The sequence below is a fragment of the Callorhinus ursinus genome, unplaced genomic scaffold, assembly GCF_003265705.2.
Source record: "Callorhinus ursinus isolate GAN/ISIS: 27379988/994484 unplaced genomic scaffold, GSC_fseal_2.0 scaffold60, whole genome shotgun sequence".
Classification (NCBI taxonomy): Eukaryota; Metazoa; Chordata; class Mammalia; order Carnivora; family Otariidae; genus Callorhinus; species Callorhinus ursinus.
In genome coordinates, this window is record NW_027397122.1 from 4,826,616 (window position 1) to 4,846,275 (window position 19,660).

The following is a 19,660-nucleotide window of genomic DNA, read 5'->3' on the forward strand; positions in this document are numbered from 1 at the left end:
GCTTGCTATGGGTTTGCAGGATCAAATGAGCTAAAGTTTGTGAAAGCACTTGTAAACTCTGACGGGATCTATAGATAGGTGTACACAAATAGAAATAAACTTCATGTGTATACAAGTAAAACTACATTTGCGGGACCAGAGGGATCCCGCACAGCCTACATTCACTCTTGAGTGATTCTGGAAATGGTGCTGTGTTTGGCCAAGGCCCAGGCGGGCCACACACGGATGCTAAAGCGGACATGACTGGTCACTGCTGCCCCTTGAGCCTCATGGAGCCTGGGGATGCTTCTTTTTCTGAAAGGGAAATATGACGGCCAGGCAAGGGATGATTTTGTCCTTTGTTATCATAGATGTTGTCCCTGTATGATGCCATATGTGGAAAGAACACCACCACTTTCTCTCTCAGCCACTCAGTGTTCCCATTAAGAACATATGGGGTTTTGATTGGATAGTCTGTGGTCACAAAATCTATGATCTACCCTCTGCAGTTATAATCACTGCATTAACATGGCCAAGACATGAAACCTCTAGGTAGACCGGGCATTCCAACTCTAAAGAGGAATCTTCTGGAAATACAACGGCTGCTACTGATGACTTCCAGAAAATCTTGGCTGCCATCATGGAATAGTGGCTCTCCAGGGCAAGGTCAGACGAGTGACTGAGGGTGGGGTCCAGGATACTCTGCCTAAGGCAGAAAAGAGCAGCAGACCTCATCCGACCTCTACAGACACACCCGGAACATGCCTGGGTCTTTTATTTCCCCATTGCACCATGTGCGGTGCTTCCCCAAGGCTGAGGTTTATGAGTCCCACTCGGAGGGTAGGCCTTTGTCAGTATCCTACAGTTTTCTGTTGTTTCTTATTGAAAGGATTGTAGGGTTTTACAGTTGTGACCATTCGAGACAGCGGTGCCTGGTGACGGAAGACATCAACTTCCATTTCTTTCCGTAAGATGCTATAAAGGGGGTGGAGAAAAAAAAGAAAAAAAATGACCCATAAAATACACATAAAAATATATAACCTCATCTGTTTTCCAACTGATGATACACATGTTCAGGAGAGTGAATGAGGGTCAGGAGAGCACGTAACAGAGAGACTGGGAATGATTAATCCTTGCGTGCATTGTTTCATTTATTTCTTTTATTTGCATCGAGTCTCATTTATTGCATTACATGCATTATATTGTAATCGGTTTCATTGACTGAAAATCTACTCTGTGCCTAGAGTTACAGTAGGTGCTAAGAATAGATAGAATAGAAAATAAAGTTAAAAGGAGGTACTCAAACATTACAACACAAAGTCCCTATATGGGCAAGAGGCCCAGGGAGGTAGAGGGCTCGATCCCAGGACCCCAGGATCACAACCTGAGCCGAAGGCAGACACTTGACTGACTGAGCCACCCAGGTGCACCTTTTTAATGCTGTGATTATCATGACGCCATAATATTTTATTATGTGGTGGAAAATGGCTGTTGAAGTACAAACTCAAGCTTCTGTCCAGGTGGCGTTCTGGTGTGAGGGGATGCACAGGAAACTCCGGACTGTCCTGGAAATAGGAATGAGGAGAAACCCCCGTGTGCATTCCCTCGCTCTCAAAGTGGGAAATTCACAACATCGGTCTCCCCCACCTCCGGCACCCCTGCCCCTCACTTCAATCTCATCCACTGATCTCTTTACTTGCTATACTGTGTCTCATCTCAATATCAATCTTAGGGCCCAGCTGGTGTTTTGTACACCTTGCTCAGAATGTGTTCCTGGGACCACATGGACCACAACCCCTTGGCGTTGACATTCAAGGCCTTAACTCCTTAATCCAGACCACCACTGCAGCCTCCCAGGCACAACGATCCATGGCAAGTGCACCAGCCCACCCTCTGCATGCCAACGGTCTTTAGTGTTCAGCCTCTCCTGGTGGTCTTACCAGCCGACCTCTGGTGGGGGCAGGAGCACTGTTGACTGGCAATGTCAGAATGCAGACCACGGGAGGTTGACAGAGAGTGGGCTGGGAGGGCGTGGAGGCAGACAGGGGAAGGGAGACTGGGTGTTCGCCTCTGAAAGAAGCTTAGGAGTGAGAGGGAGGAGGGCAGAGAAAGGAATGGCTGCTCAAACGGGACACCTTTGATTTCTACAGCAGGGAGGTGGCTGGGGTAGGAGGGGGCTGGGTTTCTTCCCAAGCAAGAGGGAGGGAGCAGGGTTGAAGAGGACCCAGTGCTCAGATGGAAGGATGAACTTTTGGAAGCGCAAGACCTCCTCCCTGGGGGGAAAGGAGACAGAAGAGGTGGTGGGAGGAGAGGTTCTGATGTTGGGGGCAGGGAGGGGAGAACCCACCAGAACACCTGGAGATGGGCTGCAGGCACAAGCAGCCTGCCTGGCCCCCGTGGGGCAGTGCGAGCCCCTAGCACCAGGGCTCATCAGAATACCAGAGCCTGCGTTCAGGAGCACCCAGGGCATGCCCGTGTGTAGACAGCCTCTCAGAAACAACAGGAAAAACGCAGCAGATCAGTCAGACACCATCAAGAGGAAGTCAGCTCATGAGGTTCTCATGATACTCATCAGAGAGAGACCTCGACTCCCACTTTCGCAGGGAATTTTCAGCAAAAATACATTAAATATAGCATCACAAAATTTGAGAGGTGATACTTCATGAAGGAGAACCTCAAGGGCCCGGTGTTCTCTGATCTCAAGGGCCAGGGGGACTCCTCGTGTTAGAGAGAGCTTTTTAAAGTCTGACCACCCCATTGTGTTTTCTCGCTGCCAAGCCCCAGGTCTGTCGAGTGCCGCCATTAGGGGTGGGTGCAGGGATAGGGGTCTGGACACCTGGCCCAACAGAGCTTGGTCGCTTCTTTGTGAGTGACCCTTGGGTTGCTGCCACTGTCTGTGTTTCCTGAGCCTATGTGCACCCCAAGAATAAGAACCCCAGAGAAGCCACCAGAGGGTCCTTGGTCCCCACTCTGAGACAAGATGACAGAGCTGTGCGCAGTGTGTGGGGGATGGCAAGTGTGGGGCTCACCGGGGGTCAGCAATGGGCCTAAACCTGGGCTTGAGGGTGTGGCCAAAAGACTTGAGTCCTTTTCCCAGGAAGTAACAGCAGTAGGAACATTAGGAACAGCAGGAACGGAAGTAGGAACATTAGGAACAGCAGGAACAGCAGTCACAACATTAGGAACAGCACCAGGAACATTAGGAACAGCAGGAACAGCAGGAACAACATTAGGAACAGCAGGAACAGCACCAGGAACAGCAGTTACAGCAGGAACAGCAATAGGAACAGCAGGAACAGCAGGAACAACATTAGGAACAGCAGGAACAGCACCAGGAACATTAGGAACAGCAGGAACAGCACCAGGAACATTAGGAACAGCAGGAACAACATTAGGAACAGCAGGAACAGCAGTAGGAACATTAGGAACAGCAGGAACAGCAGGAACAACATTAGGAACAGCAGGAACAGCAGTAACAACATTAGGAACAGCACCAGGAACATTAGGAACAGCAGGAACAGCAGGAACAACATTAGGAACAGCAGGAACAGCAGTAGCAACATTAGGAACAGCACCAGGAACATTAGGAACAGCAGGAACAGCAGGAACAACATTAGGAACAGCAGGAACAGCACCAGGAACATTAGGAACAGCAGGAACAGCAGGAACAACATTAGGAACAGTAGGAACAGCACCAGGAACAGCAGGAACAGCAGGAACAGCACCAGGAACATTAGGAACAGCAGGAACAGCAATAGGAACAGCAGGAACAGCAGTAGCAAATTAGGAACAGCAGGAACAGCACCAGCAACATTATAGCAGTAGCAACAGTTCAGTAACAGTGAAAGATGGTTTTCCACTTGGAAATACAGATTTCTTTGAAATATAGTAGTACATGGAACAGCTAGATCACGTGCCCAGGGAAACGTGCTAGACCCACCAGGTATCAGAGCTGAGGTCTGAGACGTATGGGGAGAGAAGATGGATCATGAAGGAAGAAGGCCAGGGATCAGGAATGTTCACATTTGCCCTGGGATCACATCACTGGGACTGTCCCCTGTCATTAACCACCCAGACACAGTGTATGATTCCATCTTTGTGGACACTACGTCTAAACAACAGACATCAGAATGCTTTTAATTTTGCCATTGTTTCCTTAGGCCCATCAACGAAATAAAATCCATTAATTGTCTAAATTTCCATCAGTCCTGCCTTTGCAAATGGATCTGTGACTTTGGAAAACGTACCCTGAGAGAAAACTGATTCAGTGCAAAATAGTAGCCTCGAAAGCCAATGTCCTCCTTTAAAATGTTTCTTATCAGGTGGCCCAGAGGTTCTAGGCAATCAGTGAACCCAGAATTTAGATCAGTTGACGAAGCCCTCTGTCAGCAGGCATCTCCCTGCACCCAGTCACTGCCTGAGGAACCAGGTCTTGCATACAGGGTGTGCAATGATCTGGGCACCCCACGCAGCCCTCTTATGGTTCCATGGTTGTGTGCTGAGGGGCTTCGCATGTGGGATCCCTGGAATAAGCCAACCCTTCCACACACAGCCTGGCCCGCAGATATCTATGAGACCAAGGGTCGCGGCATGAACCCCTTCCTCTGTGAAGCCTTCCTTAGTGCTCCCCACATGGATCCACGCAGATCCCCTGAAATCTTCTGTTTGCCTCACTGTCCTGATCTGTAAAGTGGGGAAACAAGTGCACAGCCCTCACAGGGTTTCTGGTTTGGTGAGATGACTTGGTAAGTACAAAGCACTTGGATAGCCTGGTATAGACGAAGCACTCACCCATGTGAGTGACAGTATTAGGGTGATATGCATCATCCTCTACTATGGTTGTGTGTTTCTTGCTCACGGCTAGACTCTGAGCTCCTTGCAAACTGGGTCTAGTTCTTGTGAATTCCTGGAGAACCACGAACTCTGTTGACTCAGTGAAAGCACATACAAATGAACCAGTAAAGGTGTGAGTGAACGAGAAAATAAATAGCCCGTATGAACTGACCACCAGGGCCCACGAGGCTCTCCCCAGTTGCCCCCTTTCAGAACATGTAAGAAATCCAGGGGGATGGCTTGGACTCCGCCTCCAGGTCACCTCCTTGGAAAGCCCTCCCGGACTGCCAAGCTAACTCAGCACCCTGTCCAGGCCCTACCTACTATACCTCCCTGCCTTTTCTCCTGGGCAGCACATAGCACTCTCTCAAATCATTTTATTTCTTCAATTACTTGTGTGCGTTTCTGCTGTCACACCAGAACGTAAGCTCCTGAGAGCTGGGATCGCGTCTGTTCAGCCCATGTGCTCAGGGCCTCGAATGGTGCCTGGCCCAGAGTGGATGCTCAATAAATGTTGGATAAATGAATGGATTCTCTACCAAAAGGAGAAAAGGCACCCTTTGGGGGAGAACCCCTCCATCCTCCTCCAAGACGCACAGGGACCTCCTGGGATAGTTTTATTTATTTGCAGGAGCCAGCCACTGGACCTGGTTAAGACCACATTTGCATTTTCAAGACTGTGTCATCTTATTTGCAGGCCCAGGACCTCCAACAAACATTTTCAGATTTGAGTTATAATGAATAATAATGTGTTGCTTCTCTCTGGCAGCTCCAAATAACGGAGTCCACAAGAGCCTTCCTTCTGAGGTCTCCTGTTTTCCATTCGTAAAATGGTGTTTAAAAATACATGTGACTTTCAACAGAATGTTGTCTCTTATGAAAACTAAGGCGGTGATTCACAGGGAGTAAATATGTGGCTCATGTGATGTGTTCCTGGCATCCACCCGTGTTCTGCTGGTTACGCAGAAGGGTGATACGGGTGCAAAGCTGTAAGTCCAAGAGGAAAAGATGCTGCTCACCTAACACACTTTAAGTATCTTCATACGCTCCTTTAGCAACAGCGGGAAAATGAACGCTTCTGTCTTTTGGACTTGACACCCCATTTTTAAAAATGATGTAAATTTACTCTTCGTATGTAATTGTTCTTTAATGGAATAACCATAATGATGATCCCTCCCCCCACCCCCGCCTGCCTCCAGTGTATCTGAGCACGTTGAGTAATAGGACTCAGACTTACCGGTGCACTTCTGAGTCTGGTGATGGGGTTGTTGATGGAATATCAGAATTTGCCGGGTGGCTGGCTGCAAAATGAACCTTCCCGGTGTATCCTGGGATATTGGCAGAGCTGAAGGAAAGAGTTAAAAGAGAGGGGAGAGAGGAAATGAAAAGAGGCATTTGTGAAATAGTCTGGGTCACCAGCACCCACACACGAAAGTGCAAAGGGCGACTCTGGAAATCGGGCTGGCAAACCGGAAAGGGTGCAGGCAGGGGCACAGTGACTCAGAAATGCACACATAGCCGCTCTACCCTAGGACTGAAGAAACTCATTTCCAGCCCGTGTTTTTCCTATTATTTGAATTTGCAAGTATTTTACATACATGATTCACCATCAAGCTGTTTCCTAATGAAGGAGGACACAGGGTCTTTACCTGTCCTCCACACATGACCCTGTCGTGCTGACTCCAGTCCTAGTCGACACACAACTGTGTGGACTTTTTTTTAAGATATTGAGAGAGAGAGAGAGAGAGAGAGCAAGAGAGCAAGCACAAACCGGGAGCGGCAGGCAGAGGGAGAGGGAGGAGGAGACTCCCTCCCCGCTGAGCAGGGAGCCCGATGAGGGGCTCGATCCCAGGACCCCGAGATCATGACCTGAGCCGAAGGCAGACACCATCAACTGAGCCACCCAGGCGCCCTAAACAACATTGTTTTTAACATAATATTCTCTTATCACCATTGTTGTACTGCATTCCTGATTTCACGTAATTTCTTGAAATTGCACAGACTTACACAAGCATGGGCTTGTTCGGTGCAACCCCCACTCACTCTTCTGCCTTTCCTGTCCTTCTCCCACCAGTGAGAGGGGAGGGAAGACAGCACGGGAACACAGGGGAAGGTTCTTCACGGTAGATATAAACTCCCTCTCTAGAAAGGGAAGCAAATATTCCACAGAAGTATTATAATAGGCAGTTCAGAGGCGTATGAATCCTGCTAATATTTTTTGCCATTTTCATAGCACACAAATGTTTGAAGTGCACTCTTTGCTGAGGGAGAGGTGGGGCTGAGCTCCGGGGCAGGGCTGTGGGGGCTCGGTCCCCAGTGCTGCTTACGACCTGTGGCCGTGGCCTCCCCGGAGCCAGGGATGGTAGGGAATTAAACTGTATTTCAAGGAGCGAGAACCCACTACGTGCAAATCCTGACGCTCACTGAGCTAGTACATGATCTTTGTGGACTTGAACTCCTAGCATCCTGTGGGTGCTAGAACCTCAGCTCATCGTATGTGTTTGCGGGGAACAAGGATGACCGCCACCATCGTTCATAAGCCAGCAGCGAGGAAGGGGCCAAGACAACGGGCTGCCACTTCTGCTCAGTCAGTGGTTGGCACTTCCCATCCCTGGGCCTTTTCTTCGGGAGCGTGACATTTCTCTGGCGCTGGTCCTCCTTCGAGATGGATGCGCAGACAAAATGCAATACAATGACAGCGGCAGCAAGCAAACCTCTGTCCGGGGCAAACGACAACTGGTTCCTCTGCGGGTCTCCTGCTTGCACCCGCTGCCTTCCCACCCCCCAACACGCAATAAGCCAAAGAAAACGTCCAGGATCCATTTGCCTTGGGAGAACGTTTTGAAATAGGAGGCTTCAGGGGAGTCGGTTCTTACAGCGGCAGGTGAGGAGGCGGATGGAGGAGAGTGGGGTGGGGATGTGGGTGTGGGCTCAAGGGTCAGGGCTCCGATTCGAACCCCATGACTCCGCTCATCAGCTCGCAGGACCGTGCCACAGACTTGTAATCTCTCAGAGCCTTACTGCCTCAGCCATGGAAGGGGGTAAAGACAGCAAACTCAAGGCCTGATCATCTTTGGTGGGGAAAAGGTACCTGTTCCTGGGGCAGCCCCTCGGGGTCCCTCCGTGCTGGATCGTGGATTGTAGCACAGACCTTGGTGTTCCCTCCACACGTGGATTGTGGCGCGGACCGTCGGTGTATGCCCGGGCGCGGATCAAGGCACAGCCCCTTGGTGCCCTGCTCCCCACTCATGGACCATGGATCGTGGCACAGACCTTTACTCATGGGTCCTTTTACGCACGGAAAGGGCTCCTGACGCAGCCCCTCTGTGGCCCCCCACATGTGGATCATGGCACAGTCCCTCGGTGTCCCTCCATGCCTGGTTATCTGTTAGTATTGGAATGTTAGAGAAAAAATTATGTACCAGGCAGGAGTTGTACTAATAAACCCCATCTGTGTCTTGCAAGTGACAAGTCATAGCCTTGCTGTGACTATAGGTGATGATGTACCGGCTTCCAGGCAGTAAAACGGGGACACCTGATGTTAACAGAGAGAAGGGAACATGCATCAGTGGTAATCGCAGAAGAAACTGTACACCTTATTGGATCTTGGGAGACTAGAAAATGAGGTAGGGAAAGAGCAGGGAAGCCCACCGCATGGGGAGCCGGGTCTCTCTTCCATGCCTGACTTGCCCCTTAACCAACTGTGCGTTCTTCCTCCAGGGATGGAAGCCCTCTGGACCCCAGCCCAGTCCCCTGCCGCAGGGAGAAAAGCCCATCCACCTCTTCAAGGCTCATCCAGGGTGGAAGGGGGTTCAATGAATGTGAAGGCAGCCAGCAAATCTTCAGCACTTAGTAGGGGCTCAACTAATTGTAGCTGAAACTCAAGATTTTAAGAATTTAAGATTTTAATGAGAAATTTACAAAATAGGAGCCTAATAGGTAGAGAATGTGAAGTTTATCCAGCGCAAGCAGCCAAAAAGATATTCAGACAGTGGCTTCCAAATGTCACACTGAATAACTCATGGGGATTTTTCAAAGGTACCCATGCCTGACTCTCAGCCCCCAGACGTTCTGATTTAACTGGTAAGGGGGGGGTGTGACCTGGGAATTGGGGTCTTCAAAAGCTTTCGAGATAATTCTAGATAAGCAGTGCATCGAAGTTTGGAAATCCCCATGTCAGAGCTACATTTTCAGGTTTGTTGGAGGGACCTGGGTGATCAAATCAGCTTTGCCAAATTCTAGGCAGTGCCCTTTAGGATTTCCTGGAATTTTCTTGAAGAAGTGTGGCTGTATGTCAGAGAGGTAACCAAAAACAGGGCAAAATTATTCATGTGTCTGTCTTTCCCCCAAACATTCTATAAAGCTTCCATGCATGTTACAGAGGAAATCCCCTTCCTCTGCGTGAGATGTTTTTTCCACTGCCTCTGAAACACCTGCAGAATTAAAATGCCTCTAAAGTCATGGCCTTCCATGAGAGCAGTTAAGTCCAAGATGGAGGCGAGCGGTCTGTCAACCAGGAGGAGAGCTTGACGGAGAACATCATACAGCTCTGCGTGCCTCATGGCACACAGGTTATTGCTGCGAAGTGGTATGTTATAATGATGATACGATGTTATATTACCTCACATCCAATAACAACAAACCACGAGCCAGGAGACGACATTAAAGAGAAGCCGCTTAGGCTTAAGAAATGAATTCAGTTGCATAATAAACCAATTTTGAAATTTGGCCAAATATCTGAAAGCGAAAGTCCTCACCCACGCCACTTCTAAACCTATTCCATTTATCCACCCCCCTTTGCAGGGACATCACGGGGGGAGGTTTTTCCATCTTCAGTGCAACACGTTGACCTTCTGTCAAGAAGAGAATAGTCTCTGGGGGACATTCTACAGCCTTGCTGCTGAGGGGTGACATGGTTTTCTACAGGGAGGAGACAAATCTATGAAAGGCGCTAAAATGCATGGGCTTTTAAATGTATTTCCAGATCGGTTCCATGTTCAAGGACCCCCCTCCTCCTCTTAAGGAGAGCAGAGAGAAGCTGGAACTCATTTAAAAATAAGATAAGTCTTCATTGTTTGTCTTTGCTCCATAACTTTTAGGCCTTTGAACACCTTCCGGTGTACTCCGATTCCCAGAGTAAAGCGGGGTTCTCTTTGCTGTGGGTGCGGGGTAAGACATCATGCCTTCATGCAGATGCAGGAACTGAGGTTTTAGAGGCAGTCTAAGGAATGTGTCCCGAGCCATTCGAGCTGGCGGGGGGCAGAACCGCCCCCACCCAGAAGGCCCGGATGTAACGGGTGCCATCCTTGCCGGGAGATGCCCCTCCTGCCCTCACACCCAGGGCCCCCAGCAGGGGCAGGAGAGCCCTGCTACCTCCGAGTGGGTGCACGTGTTAGTGCAAGTCAATTCGACGACCTTTCATTGAGAGCTGTTCGGTGTCAGGTACGTGTCCAGGCAGAAATCAGCCAGGCCTGCTCCTGACACCTTTCACTTAATGAGAACATTTTTAAAAGCACATGTAGAGGTTTGAAGAACGCAAGTGGGGTGGAGACCGCCAATGCAAAGTAACGGGGAGGGTGGGAGGGGGCGTATGAGAGGGATACAGAAAGAAAGAGGTATGGGGTCGGAGGGCAGAGGGCAGAGAGGCTGGTATTGAACGCTGGGGCTGCCCCTACCAGCCATGGGACCTTAGACAACAGAACTGAAGCTCTGGGAGCCACACTGTGTTCTGGTCAGGGGACTGTGCCTCCCCTGGAGGGGGCAGGGCAGGAGGAGGGGTCAAGACCGGCCCAGGGCAAGGCGAGTGGGACAAGGGCAAGGCTGGGCTTTCGGGGAGGACCGAGAGAAGGGAGCTGCAGAACATTCTTGGGGTGCCCACACCTAGAGGGGAAAAAGAAGGAGAGGCCTTGAGCTGGGATTTACTTGTTTTGACTGTTGGGCGAGAAATCTAAGTAAGACCACCATCATTTTGGACATCGGGTTGTGTTTCTCAGAATGGAAGATATTTGGGCCCCAAGATTTGTTCAGGAATTACAGTTTTATTACCCTCACTGAGTGCCTACACTTGCTTTTCCTCTGTTCTTAGAATCTCCCCGAAGGGAAGGGGACACAGAAATAACCCAGAGGCTTCGAATGCCAACAGGGCTGGATGGAGGCTTCCCCAGATGCAAAGGTGTGTCCTTATGGGCAGGGCATGAGCTCGCCCTGGGGGTTTAGGCGGCCCGTCTCTCAGCCTCTCCGGAAATGAGTGCTCTGGGGCTCTTTACATCATGCCCTCCGGCCTCAGCCTCCTCATCTGTAAAATGGGGACCGTACCTGTTCCCGTGCCTCTGGCCTCATCACACTATTTTGACAAACAAATGAAGGAGTAGATGTGAAAGTCCTCTGAAAAGGCAGAAGTGTCAGCTAAGGTAAGGAACTACTATTCATAGCCTCATTCTTGAACCTGGGTTGTGGTAAGGTTGTGTGTGTGTGTGTGTGTGTGTCTGTTTTTAAAGGTGCAGCACGCCACAGTGACTGACAGGAAGACCCCGCCTTCTTCCATCTCAGACCTTGGCCCCGCACCTGCCTGAGGATCCATTTTGGACAATCAGTGGTTATCTGCAAATGCTTCATCGCAGAGATGATTGAGGTGAAGACACAGTGAATATGAAACCATGTATAGTCTTGAAATGAAGGATTACAACCTCGTGGAAGACAGCCCAGTGGGGGGAAAGGGGGGCCTGGCAGGTTTGGGAAAACAGGCCAGTGGTGTCTGGAAAGCACCAGGTGTGGGGGCGGGAGGCACGGGTTCATGGCCGGCTTCCACTTCACTGGGCTGTGTCACCTGGGCGGGCACCTCTCCTTCTCTGAGCCTGTTTCTCTGCTGGTAAAACCAGGGGCTGGGCCAGGTGAGAGGCACTACCTAAGACCCCAGGTCTGTAGCTCCAACAGCTGGTCGTTGGCAAAAGAAAACCCACTTCCAGCATTTCCTTAGGAAAGAGCAGCATTTCATGCCTTTGGATCCTGACTTTGCACAGATATGCTGTTCCATATCATTCCCACAGTTAGGTGCTTTGCACCGATGACTCATGAACGCAAAGCATTTTGTAACGACATGGAATCACAGATAATTACTAAAAGGAAACAGACTTCTTGTCAATCTTGCTCATTAAGCTCTTGCAAAGAATATAGCTCTTACATTCAAGAGAAGGGTAAAAAAATCAGATTTGGGGGGGAGAGGGGGTTTCCTTATGTTAGTTTTTGCCTTATTTTTTTTTTTTGCTTGACACAGATTCTAAGTGAGGAGTGACTTTGTATTTTTTTTTAATTCCTGAAGAGTACCCTGATCCAGTAAACAGTACATGTTTGTTGAAGGGATGAAAAAGCCATTTTTCCTGAGCTTTAAGATATCCCGTTGAACCCAATGGATATTGTGGATTCACTTAGGTCCTAAACTATTCTCAAGTTACAAGTGAGGAACTACAACGTAAACTGCATTAATATTTTGAGTTCCTTAACTGTAAATGTTTTGTAATAACCGGGCACTCCCACAAACTGAAGATATTTCAATTTTAATAAGAAAACACTGTTTTTAGGGATTTATTCTACATAAATGCATGCATAATTGTGCAAAGGTGTATGTGAAGGTATTTATTGTTACATTGTTTACAATAGGAAAAATGTGTACTGAGTCCTTGGCCTCTGTAAACTATAATATAGCCTTGTTTGAATATCAGGCAGCCATTAAAAAATTTTAATAGTCCTGCATAGTGTCAGGGAGAATGTGCATTGCGTATTTCAACTTTACACACACATGTATGCACACAACAATACACAGGGACCTATACTTTTCAGACACTCATGCGTGTGTGGGGGAGAGTAAAAAATATATCGAGCTTTTAATTTTGGGGTTGAAAATGGAAGAGACATTTTACTTTATGCACTTTAAAAATATTTGAATTATTTTTACAGTGAAAAAGTTTTGAGAGATTTAAAAAAAAGATGTCTGGTGAGCTTTAACACTAGCATCAAAGGAGAGCACAAATACTAAGAACAAATGCTCGTTCTGTAAATTTATATGAAATTTCCCAAAGAATGAGTTTGCAACATGCTTAAGGATGTTCCTGTGTTTTGACTGCAGAATTCACTTCGAGGAGTCTCCCTTAAGTAAAGATCCCAACTCATAAAATGAGTCACCTAACAAAGTGCTTGATGGCATTATTTATCATTAAAAAAAGCAAAGAATTTGCATATGTCACCTAGTCAAGTGAACTAGTCAATGACAAACACATCTACACAAATAAAAATTACAATGAGTGCATAATAAATGTAACTATGATGCTGTTGTAATGTTAAGGTGGTAAAAATTTTAAATGTAATTTGACCCTAGCTAATAAACATATGAAAGCAAGACTAAAAGCTCATATGACTGATGGGACTATGTCAAAATCTTAATAATGGTTTGTGTGAGAGTGTGGTTATATTTATGACCAATTTCTCTGTACTTTTTTTCCATAATGATCAGATTCAGTTCTACAATAATTTTTTAAGCTTTTTTAAACAATTAGTACAATCACCAGCCATTTTAAAAACCCTGGCCACGTCAGATGACTTGGTAACCAGAAAACAAAATCTGAAATTAAGGAAGGCAATTTGAAAGACAGTCACTCTTTTGGGAGACTGGTGATCCCAACAATGGAACCACCTGAACGAAGAGGCAGAGGCCTTGAGCATCTGAAATCTGGCTTCTGTGGGGAGCCACAGGGCTCGCCCACCATGATTAAGTCTCACAAATTATGGGGAGAGTCCTGAAGATAATATCATGAAGACATTTTCCTTTAAGAAAGTTTAAGAGGAAGAAATAAGGGAAGAGTCATATTTGCTTTGGAATAGGACGGCACTCTATATTCTGAACTTGGCACAAAGGTAGTTAAGTTCATGTGTTCCTGGGCTGGGATTTTATGCAAATGGAATCATACGGTGTTGTCTTTTAGCTCAATGCGGTTTTGTAAGAACAACAAAGGATTTTGTTTAGAGATCTGTATGTATGTAGTAAAACTATCAAGCAAAGTTAAGTGAAGGATAAGCATGCAGTCTGATGGTGATGACTTCTGTGTTGGGAAGGGGACCCAGGTGATGAAGTTAGGAGGTACAAACAAGGGGCTTAAAAGATATTAGTAAAATATTATCTCTTTATCTAGGCAGGAAAACACATGCATTTATGTGTTATTTTACTCTCTGTGTTACATAGGACACTACATATTTTAGTATCTGTCAATATTTCATAATAAAAGTGCAAAACGTTTCTTTGTGTTAAAAGGTTAAGATGACATGAAAAACTGAAAGCTGATGGAAAGAAACTTTGCGAGGTCGGTGGCCCTCTAGTGCCCAAATCGCACAGGTACAATTAATGTCTTCAATCCTTTTCCGCGATCCACTCATACTTTTCATTTCCTTAAAAACAGAAATCAACAGCAAGGCCAGGGAGAGTGGCACGGTCCCAAAGTTATTCAGGTTAGGCGGTATGTTTTACATCAAATTCTTTAAAATGCTGCCAGGCTGATCTTCACTGTCTTTGAAGAACGACCCAAGAGAGTATGTTTCTACTCTTTGGCAAGAATGTTTCATAAAATGTTTCAAAAATTAAAGATACATTTCAAAATAAAAACTGTATTAAATTTTTATGCCTGTAGGATATTTTTAAATTGGTTTCATCCCCATGTCCTTCTTTTAAAATCTTTAGAATTACTACATTTAATAGCACTAATTTCCTTGCAAATTTTGAGGAAGAATCACACTAACGAATCCTTCAAGACTTAGCTCAGACGTCACAGGCAGCCTTCGGGTCCCATGGGTGAAAGTATCTCTCTGTGCACCTGAGCTTCGAAAACACGAAGCTAACTTTTTCGGGGACTTATTTCATCCTGCTTTATATCATAATTATTTGTGTACAGCTCTTTCTTAAGTTACGCCAGGGCAAAGTCTCTGTCTTTTTTATCTTTATGTTACCAGTTCTTAACACGGTACCTGGAGAATTTTATAGGCTCTTTTGTCTTTTCCTTTGTGTGCCTTATCTAGAGATTTAAGTGAGATAAGTTACATAACTATATTTTAAAACTGACGTTAGATTCGAAACACATTTTATAGTTCGGCCAAGCAGTCAAAAGAATTACATAGTCAGAATAGACATAGGGAAATGTGAGATTATCGTAGGACAGAGCACTGCATCTAACCTGCAACAGAGAAATGCAACTTGTTTGTCTCGTGGGCACAACTGACATTTAGAAAAAAATAGGAATCAACTAACATCGAAAATACTGTCATGATTCACAGTTTGGCCTTGCATGAAATGTGCAAGTTTGTCAGTCATCACAGAAACTGACGGGAGAATATCCATGACATTCAGCGACTCAGTGACATAATGAAAGGAGCACAGGATTTCAACGTCCAGCAGTGTCTGGTGGATCCTAGGGAAGTAACTTCTGAGCCCTACTGTTCCCATTGGTAAAAGCAAATATATATACATATTATATATAAACATGCCACATATATTTATATAGCTTAACATATTATATGTTAAATATATTTTATATTCATATATGATATAGAGTGTGTATTATATACTTTTATATATCATATAGTACATATTTTATATATATTATATTATAGCTTATAAGTTATATAGTTATATAACTTTATATTATGTTTTATATTATATATTTTATATATAATGTATTTTAAGTTATGTTATATTATAAGCATATTATAATAATGTATTATATATTACTGTATATATTATTTGTATATTATAAAAATATATGTGCTATATTTATATTATATATTATATAAGATTATAGAAATGTGTAAATATATATAAGTATATTATTATACAATTTTATAATATATAAAATATGTTTTATATAGATTATGTGAATATATTTTATATATCTATAAAACGTGGAATATAAAATATATCACATGCATGTATATCCAGGCACCCAGGTTAGTCAGTGCACAAAATTGTGATCTCGTTTGTGACAAGTGCTTTCAGAGAGCTGTTGTCTTTCTTCTTAAGCTATGTCCCTGGAGGCTGTCTTTTCTTTCTCACTTATGATAAAGCCCATCACCATGTTCCATCCTTAACGGTAACATAAGGGGAGTCATTATGAGTGGAACTCACCGACTTGTGTTTGTATAGAGCATTTTAGAGGTCCGAGGCTTGGCGACAGATGTGATGTCTCCGAAGGGGTTGTCCACGTCATCGGCATTTGTGGACTGCACGTAACCACTGTTTACATGACAGGGAAAGAAAACGTGGGTTTCTTTATAAGAAAAATGGACAAAAAGATCAACAGGGTCCTAACATCCAAAGGAAATCTTATTTGCTAAAATAGATAAAAAACTGAAAAAGCAAAATAAATTAATAATAATAATCACGATGATGGAAAAATGTGCCTTAAAAAAAATAAAGGCAAAAGATTTTCCCGTTTTCAGAGTAACATGATCTTGAGTTTGGGCCAGAGTGGGAGTAACAGGTGGGTTGTGTTTTTTGGTGCCAAGAATCAGGCTGTCTCTGTAGCCCTGGGTTGGCTCCCTCACTGGAGAAGGGGATCAAGCCTGGGGTAGGGCAGAGACCGGCATCTGCCAGAGCCACTAGGGCTCCCGCTGGGGACAGGAACTTAGTTGGAAAGACTGGTCACCTCCATCATGGAGCAGTAATGAGGGAGGGGGAGGGCAAAGATGAAAGACCCATCTTCTTGGATTCACTTTCTTCCATCGCCCTATGATCTGAATATTGATGTTCCTCCCATATTCCTATGTTGAAATTCTAATGCCCAAAGATGATGGTAGGAGGACGTGGAGGGAGCAGGAGGTGGGAGGAGCTTGGATCATGCGGGTGGAGCCCTCCTGAGCGGGATTAGTGTTCTTCTAAGAACACAGAGCTCTCTTGCCCCTTCCCCCCTGGAAGGACAGGTGGAGAAGTCTGGGACTCAGGAGAGAGTCCTCTCCCCGCCAGGCTGACACCCAGATCTTGGGCTTCCAGGCTCAAGAACTGTTAGAAAAAACGTCTGTTGTTTATAAGCCACCCAGTCGGTGACATTTCGGGATAGCAGCCCAACAGACTCAAACACAGGGTTATTCCTCAACCCAAAGCAGAGAGGACCCCCACACGGTAGACAGTGCAGGTCTTTGCCAACTATGGAAAGCCAAATTTAAATTTAGGAAAGTGAGACATTTCCTGTACTTCAGTGTTAGCGAGCACATTGCATCTTCCGCATCAAGTGCCAGAGCCTTTCTGGTTGACAACATCCAATATTAGTAGCACCCAGCGTATTTTACTTTGTAAAATAACCAATTTGGGGAAACAGAAAAATACCACTCCCTCTTTCTTTCTTTTATCAAAATTGTTAACAGATCTGTGATGGAAGTCCTGACATTAAGCAGGCTGTGTGCTGGCAAAACATTAGAAATCTGTTCGAAAGTATAAGTTGTCTTAAACAGTGAATTACAAACATGAGTGAGCTGAAGGCAGCTACAATTTAGATGTAAATCTAGTAATTTTTAAGACATTAAGAAACACTCTCACTTACGTATAAAGAGGAATGTATTTGCTTCTAGAACTTGGACTCACGCTTAGAAAAAAGAGAAAATAAGGACAATGGAGTTATTGACATTAACTTAATAAGCATCAAATTATTACAGTGTTTCTCTTATTAAGAAAAGCAAAGTGTTAAGATATCTCATGGGAATTAACCTCTAAGAGTTTGTAATTTTAAACTGAGGTGATTTAAAGATGTAGTTTAAGTGAAAATCAAAAACAGAACAAATTGACTCCAGCTCTCAAGGAGTCGGGTTTTCTCTTGGTTTGCTCTCTGTAGCATTAATTTAGAGCCTTTCCTCTTGGCTTTCCCTTTTGCTGTATGCTTCCTTTGGGACAAGAAGGGCACTATCGGGCAAAGTTGGGCCCCCGATTTTCTTAGACACACGGAATTTTTATATTGAATGTCTCCTACTGACCATCCAGTCTAACTCTCCATGGTATAGATGAAGCAGCCCAGGGCACGAAGTTCTGTGACTCACATGAGATCACAGTTCTTTATAGCATCACAAGGAGCCCCGGATTTATTTCGTATTTTCCCTGCTCCAGCCCCAGAATCAGCCATTTCTTTGGGGGTCTCTAAATTTCTTTTATTGGAGAGTGGTGATTAAAAGTCAACATCTGGGGGGGCGGAGCAAGATGGCGGAGGAGTAGGAGACCTGGATTTCGTCTGGTCTAAAAGAATTCAGCTGAATGGGGATCAAACCATTCTGAACACCTAAGAACTCAACAGGAGATCGAAGAGGAGAGTAGCAACAACTCTCTGAACAGAGAAGCGACCACTTACTGGAAGGTAGGACGTGTGGAAAAGTGAATCCAAGGCGATATTCGGAGGATAGACGGCGGGGGAGGGGGCCTCCGTTGGCCGCTTCTGGCAAGTGCTAGAGCCGCGGAGCACAAAATCGGACCTTTTAGAAGTCGGCTCCGCTGAGGGATGTCGCTCCAGTGGCTAAGCTGGGGGTGGAACCCTCACGGGACAGTGTGGTCTCAGGACCCTCGGGGTCACAGAAAGACCGGGGGTGCCTGAGTGCGGCAGAGCTCCCAGGGATCGGAGCGGGGAAGCCGGCTGCAGAGACGGAGCCAAGGCGCGGGCTCTCAGCTCGGGGTGGCCATAAACTGTGATCCGCGGCCCAGTCGGGCCACTGCTCCTCCAGCAGGGACCCAACAAGCGGCAGAGCTGGGGAGACTCCCCTTCCTCCCCCGGGAGGAGCGGCGCGGGAGCGCACCGCAGGGATCTGCTGGGTTTGCAGACTCCACACGGGGTTGGGTGCCAGAGATAGAAATGCTCGGTCACAGGCCAGGTGAGCACGGAGTGCGGCCGGAGACCGGGGACACGGGAGTGACTGCTTTTCTCTGGGGGCGCACTGAGGAGCGGGGCCCCGAGTTCTTAGCTCCTCCGGGTGGAGATTGGGAGGCCACCATTTTCACTCTCATCCTCCAAAGCTGTACCGAGAGCTTGCAGGGAACAAAAGCTCCCGAGAGCAAACCCGAGCAGCTTGCTTAGCCCGGACCGACAAGGGCGGGGCAATTCCGCCTCCGGGAAAGACATTTGGGAACCATGGCAACAGGCCCCTCCCCCAGAAGATCAGCACGAACAGCCAGCAAGCCAAGACCAAGTTTACCAATCAAGGAGAACGGGAGAACTCCAGCGCTAGGGGAATATGGCACATAGAATTCATGGCTTTTTTTTTTTTTTTTTTTACCATGATTCATTAGTTCATCAAAGTTAATTTTTCTTAACTGTTTTTTTTTACTTTTTCTTTTTCCCTTTTTCAACCAACATCTTATCAATCCCTTTTTTAAAAAAAACATTTTTTATCTTTCATTTTTAGAGTCATATTTTATCCCTTCATAATAGTTACCCTTATTTTTGGCAAATATATATAAGTTGTTCTCTCTTTAAAATTTTGAGATACAGTTTCTTCTCACAGATCAAAATATACCCTAAATCACTAGTGTATGGCTTTGTTCAAGTCTCCTGCCTGATCACATTCTCTCCTTTTCTTTCTTTCTTTTTTTTTTAAATCTTCTTTCTTTTTTCAAACAACTTCTTATCTTATCAATTCCTTTGATACAATCTTTTATAATTTTTATCTTTACAGTCATCTTCCATCCCTTCATTACATCAACCCTTATTTGGTACATATATGTATTTCTTCCTTTAAAATTTTAGGAGGCACTTTTTTCTAACACACCAAAATACACCCAAAATCTAGTGTGTGGCACTGATCTATGCACTAGCCTGATCATATTTGATCATATTCTGCT

The 19,660-nt window shown here is 45.8% G+C and overlaps 1 protein-coding gene and 1 pseudogene across 3 annotated transcripts in view; one reads left to right on the plus strand and one right to left on the minus strand.

Moving 5' to 3' along the window:
* Positions 1–736: 736 nt before the first annotated feature.
* Positions 737–19,660, minus strand: part of SPMIP7 (sperm microtubule inner protein 7) — a 65,928-nt gene continuing 47,004 nt past the window's right edge. For 2 of the 3 annotated variants that reach the window (XM_073885036.1, XM_025853116.2), the window contains 4 exons: positions 17,385–17,426; positions 15,974–16,081; positions 6,050–6,157; positions 737–954 (listed from right to left, as the gene is read on the minus strand). In XM_073885036.1, the coding sequence (XP_073741137.1) occupies positions 831–954; positions 6,050–6,157; positions 15,974–16,081; positions 17,385–17,426 (382 nt within the window). In that variant the 3' untranslated portion in view covers positions 737–830. Of the gene's footprint in view, positions 955–6,049; positions 6,158–8,262; positions 8,348–15,973; positions 16,082–17,384; positions 17,427–19,660 lie in introns of those variants that run through there. The other variant, XM_073885037.1, reaches the window with a different exon arrangement.
* On the plus strand, positions 2,223–3,758 carry LOC141371192 (uncharacterized; annotated as a pseudogene).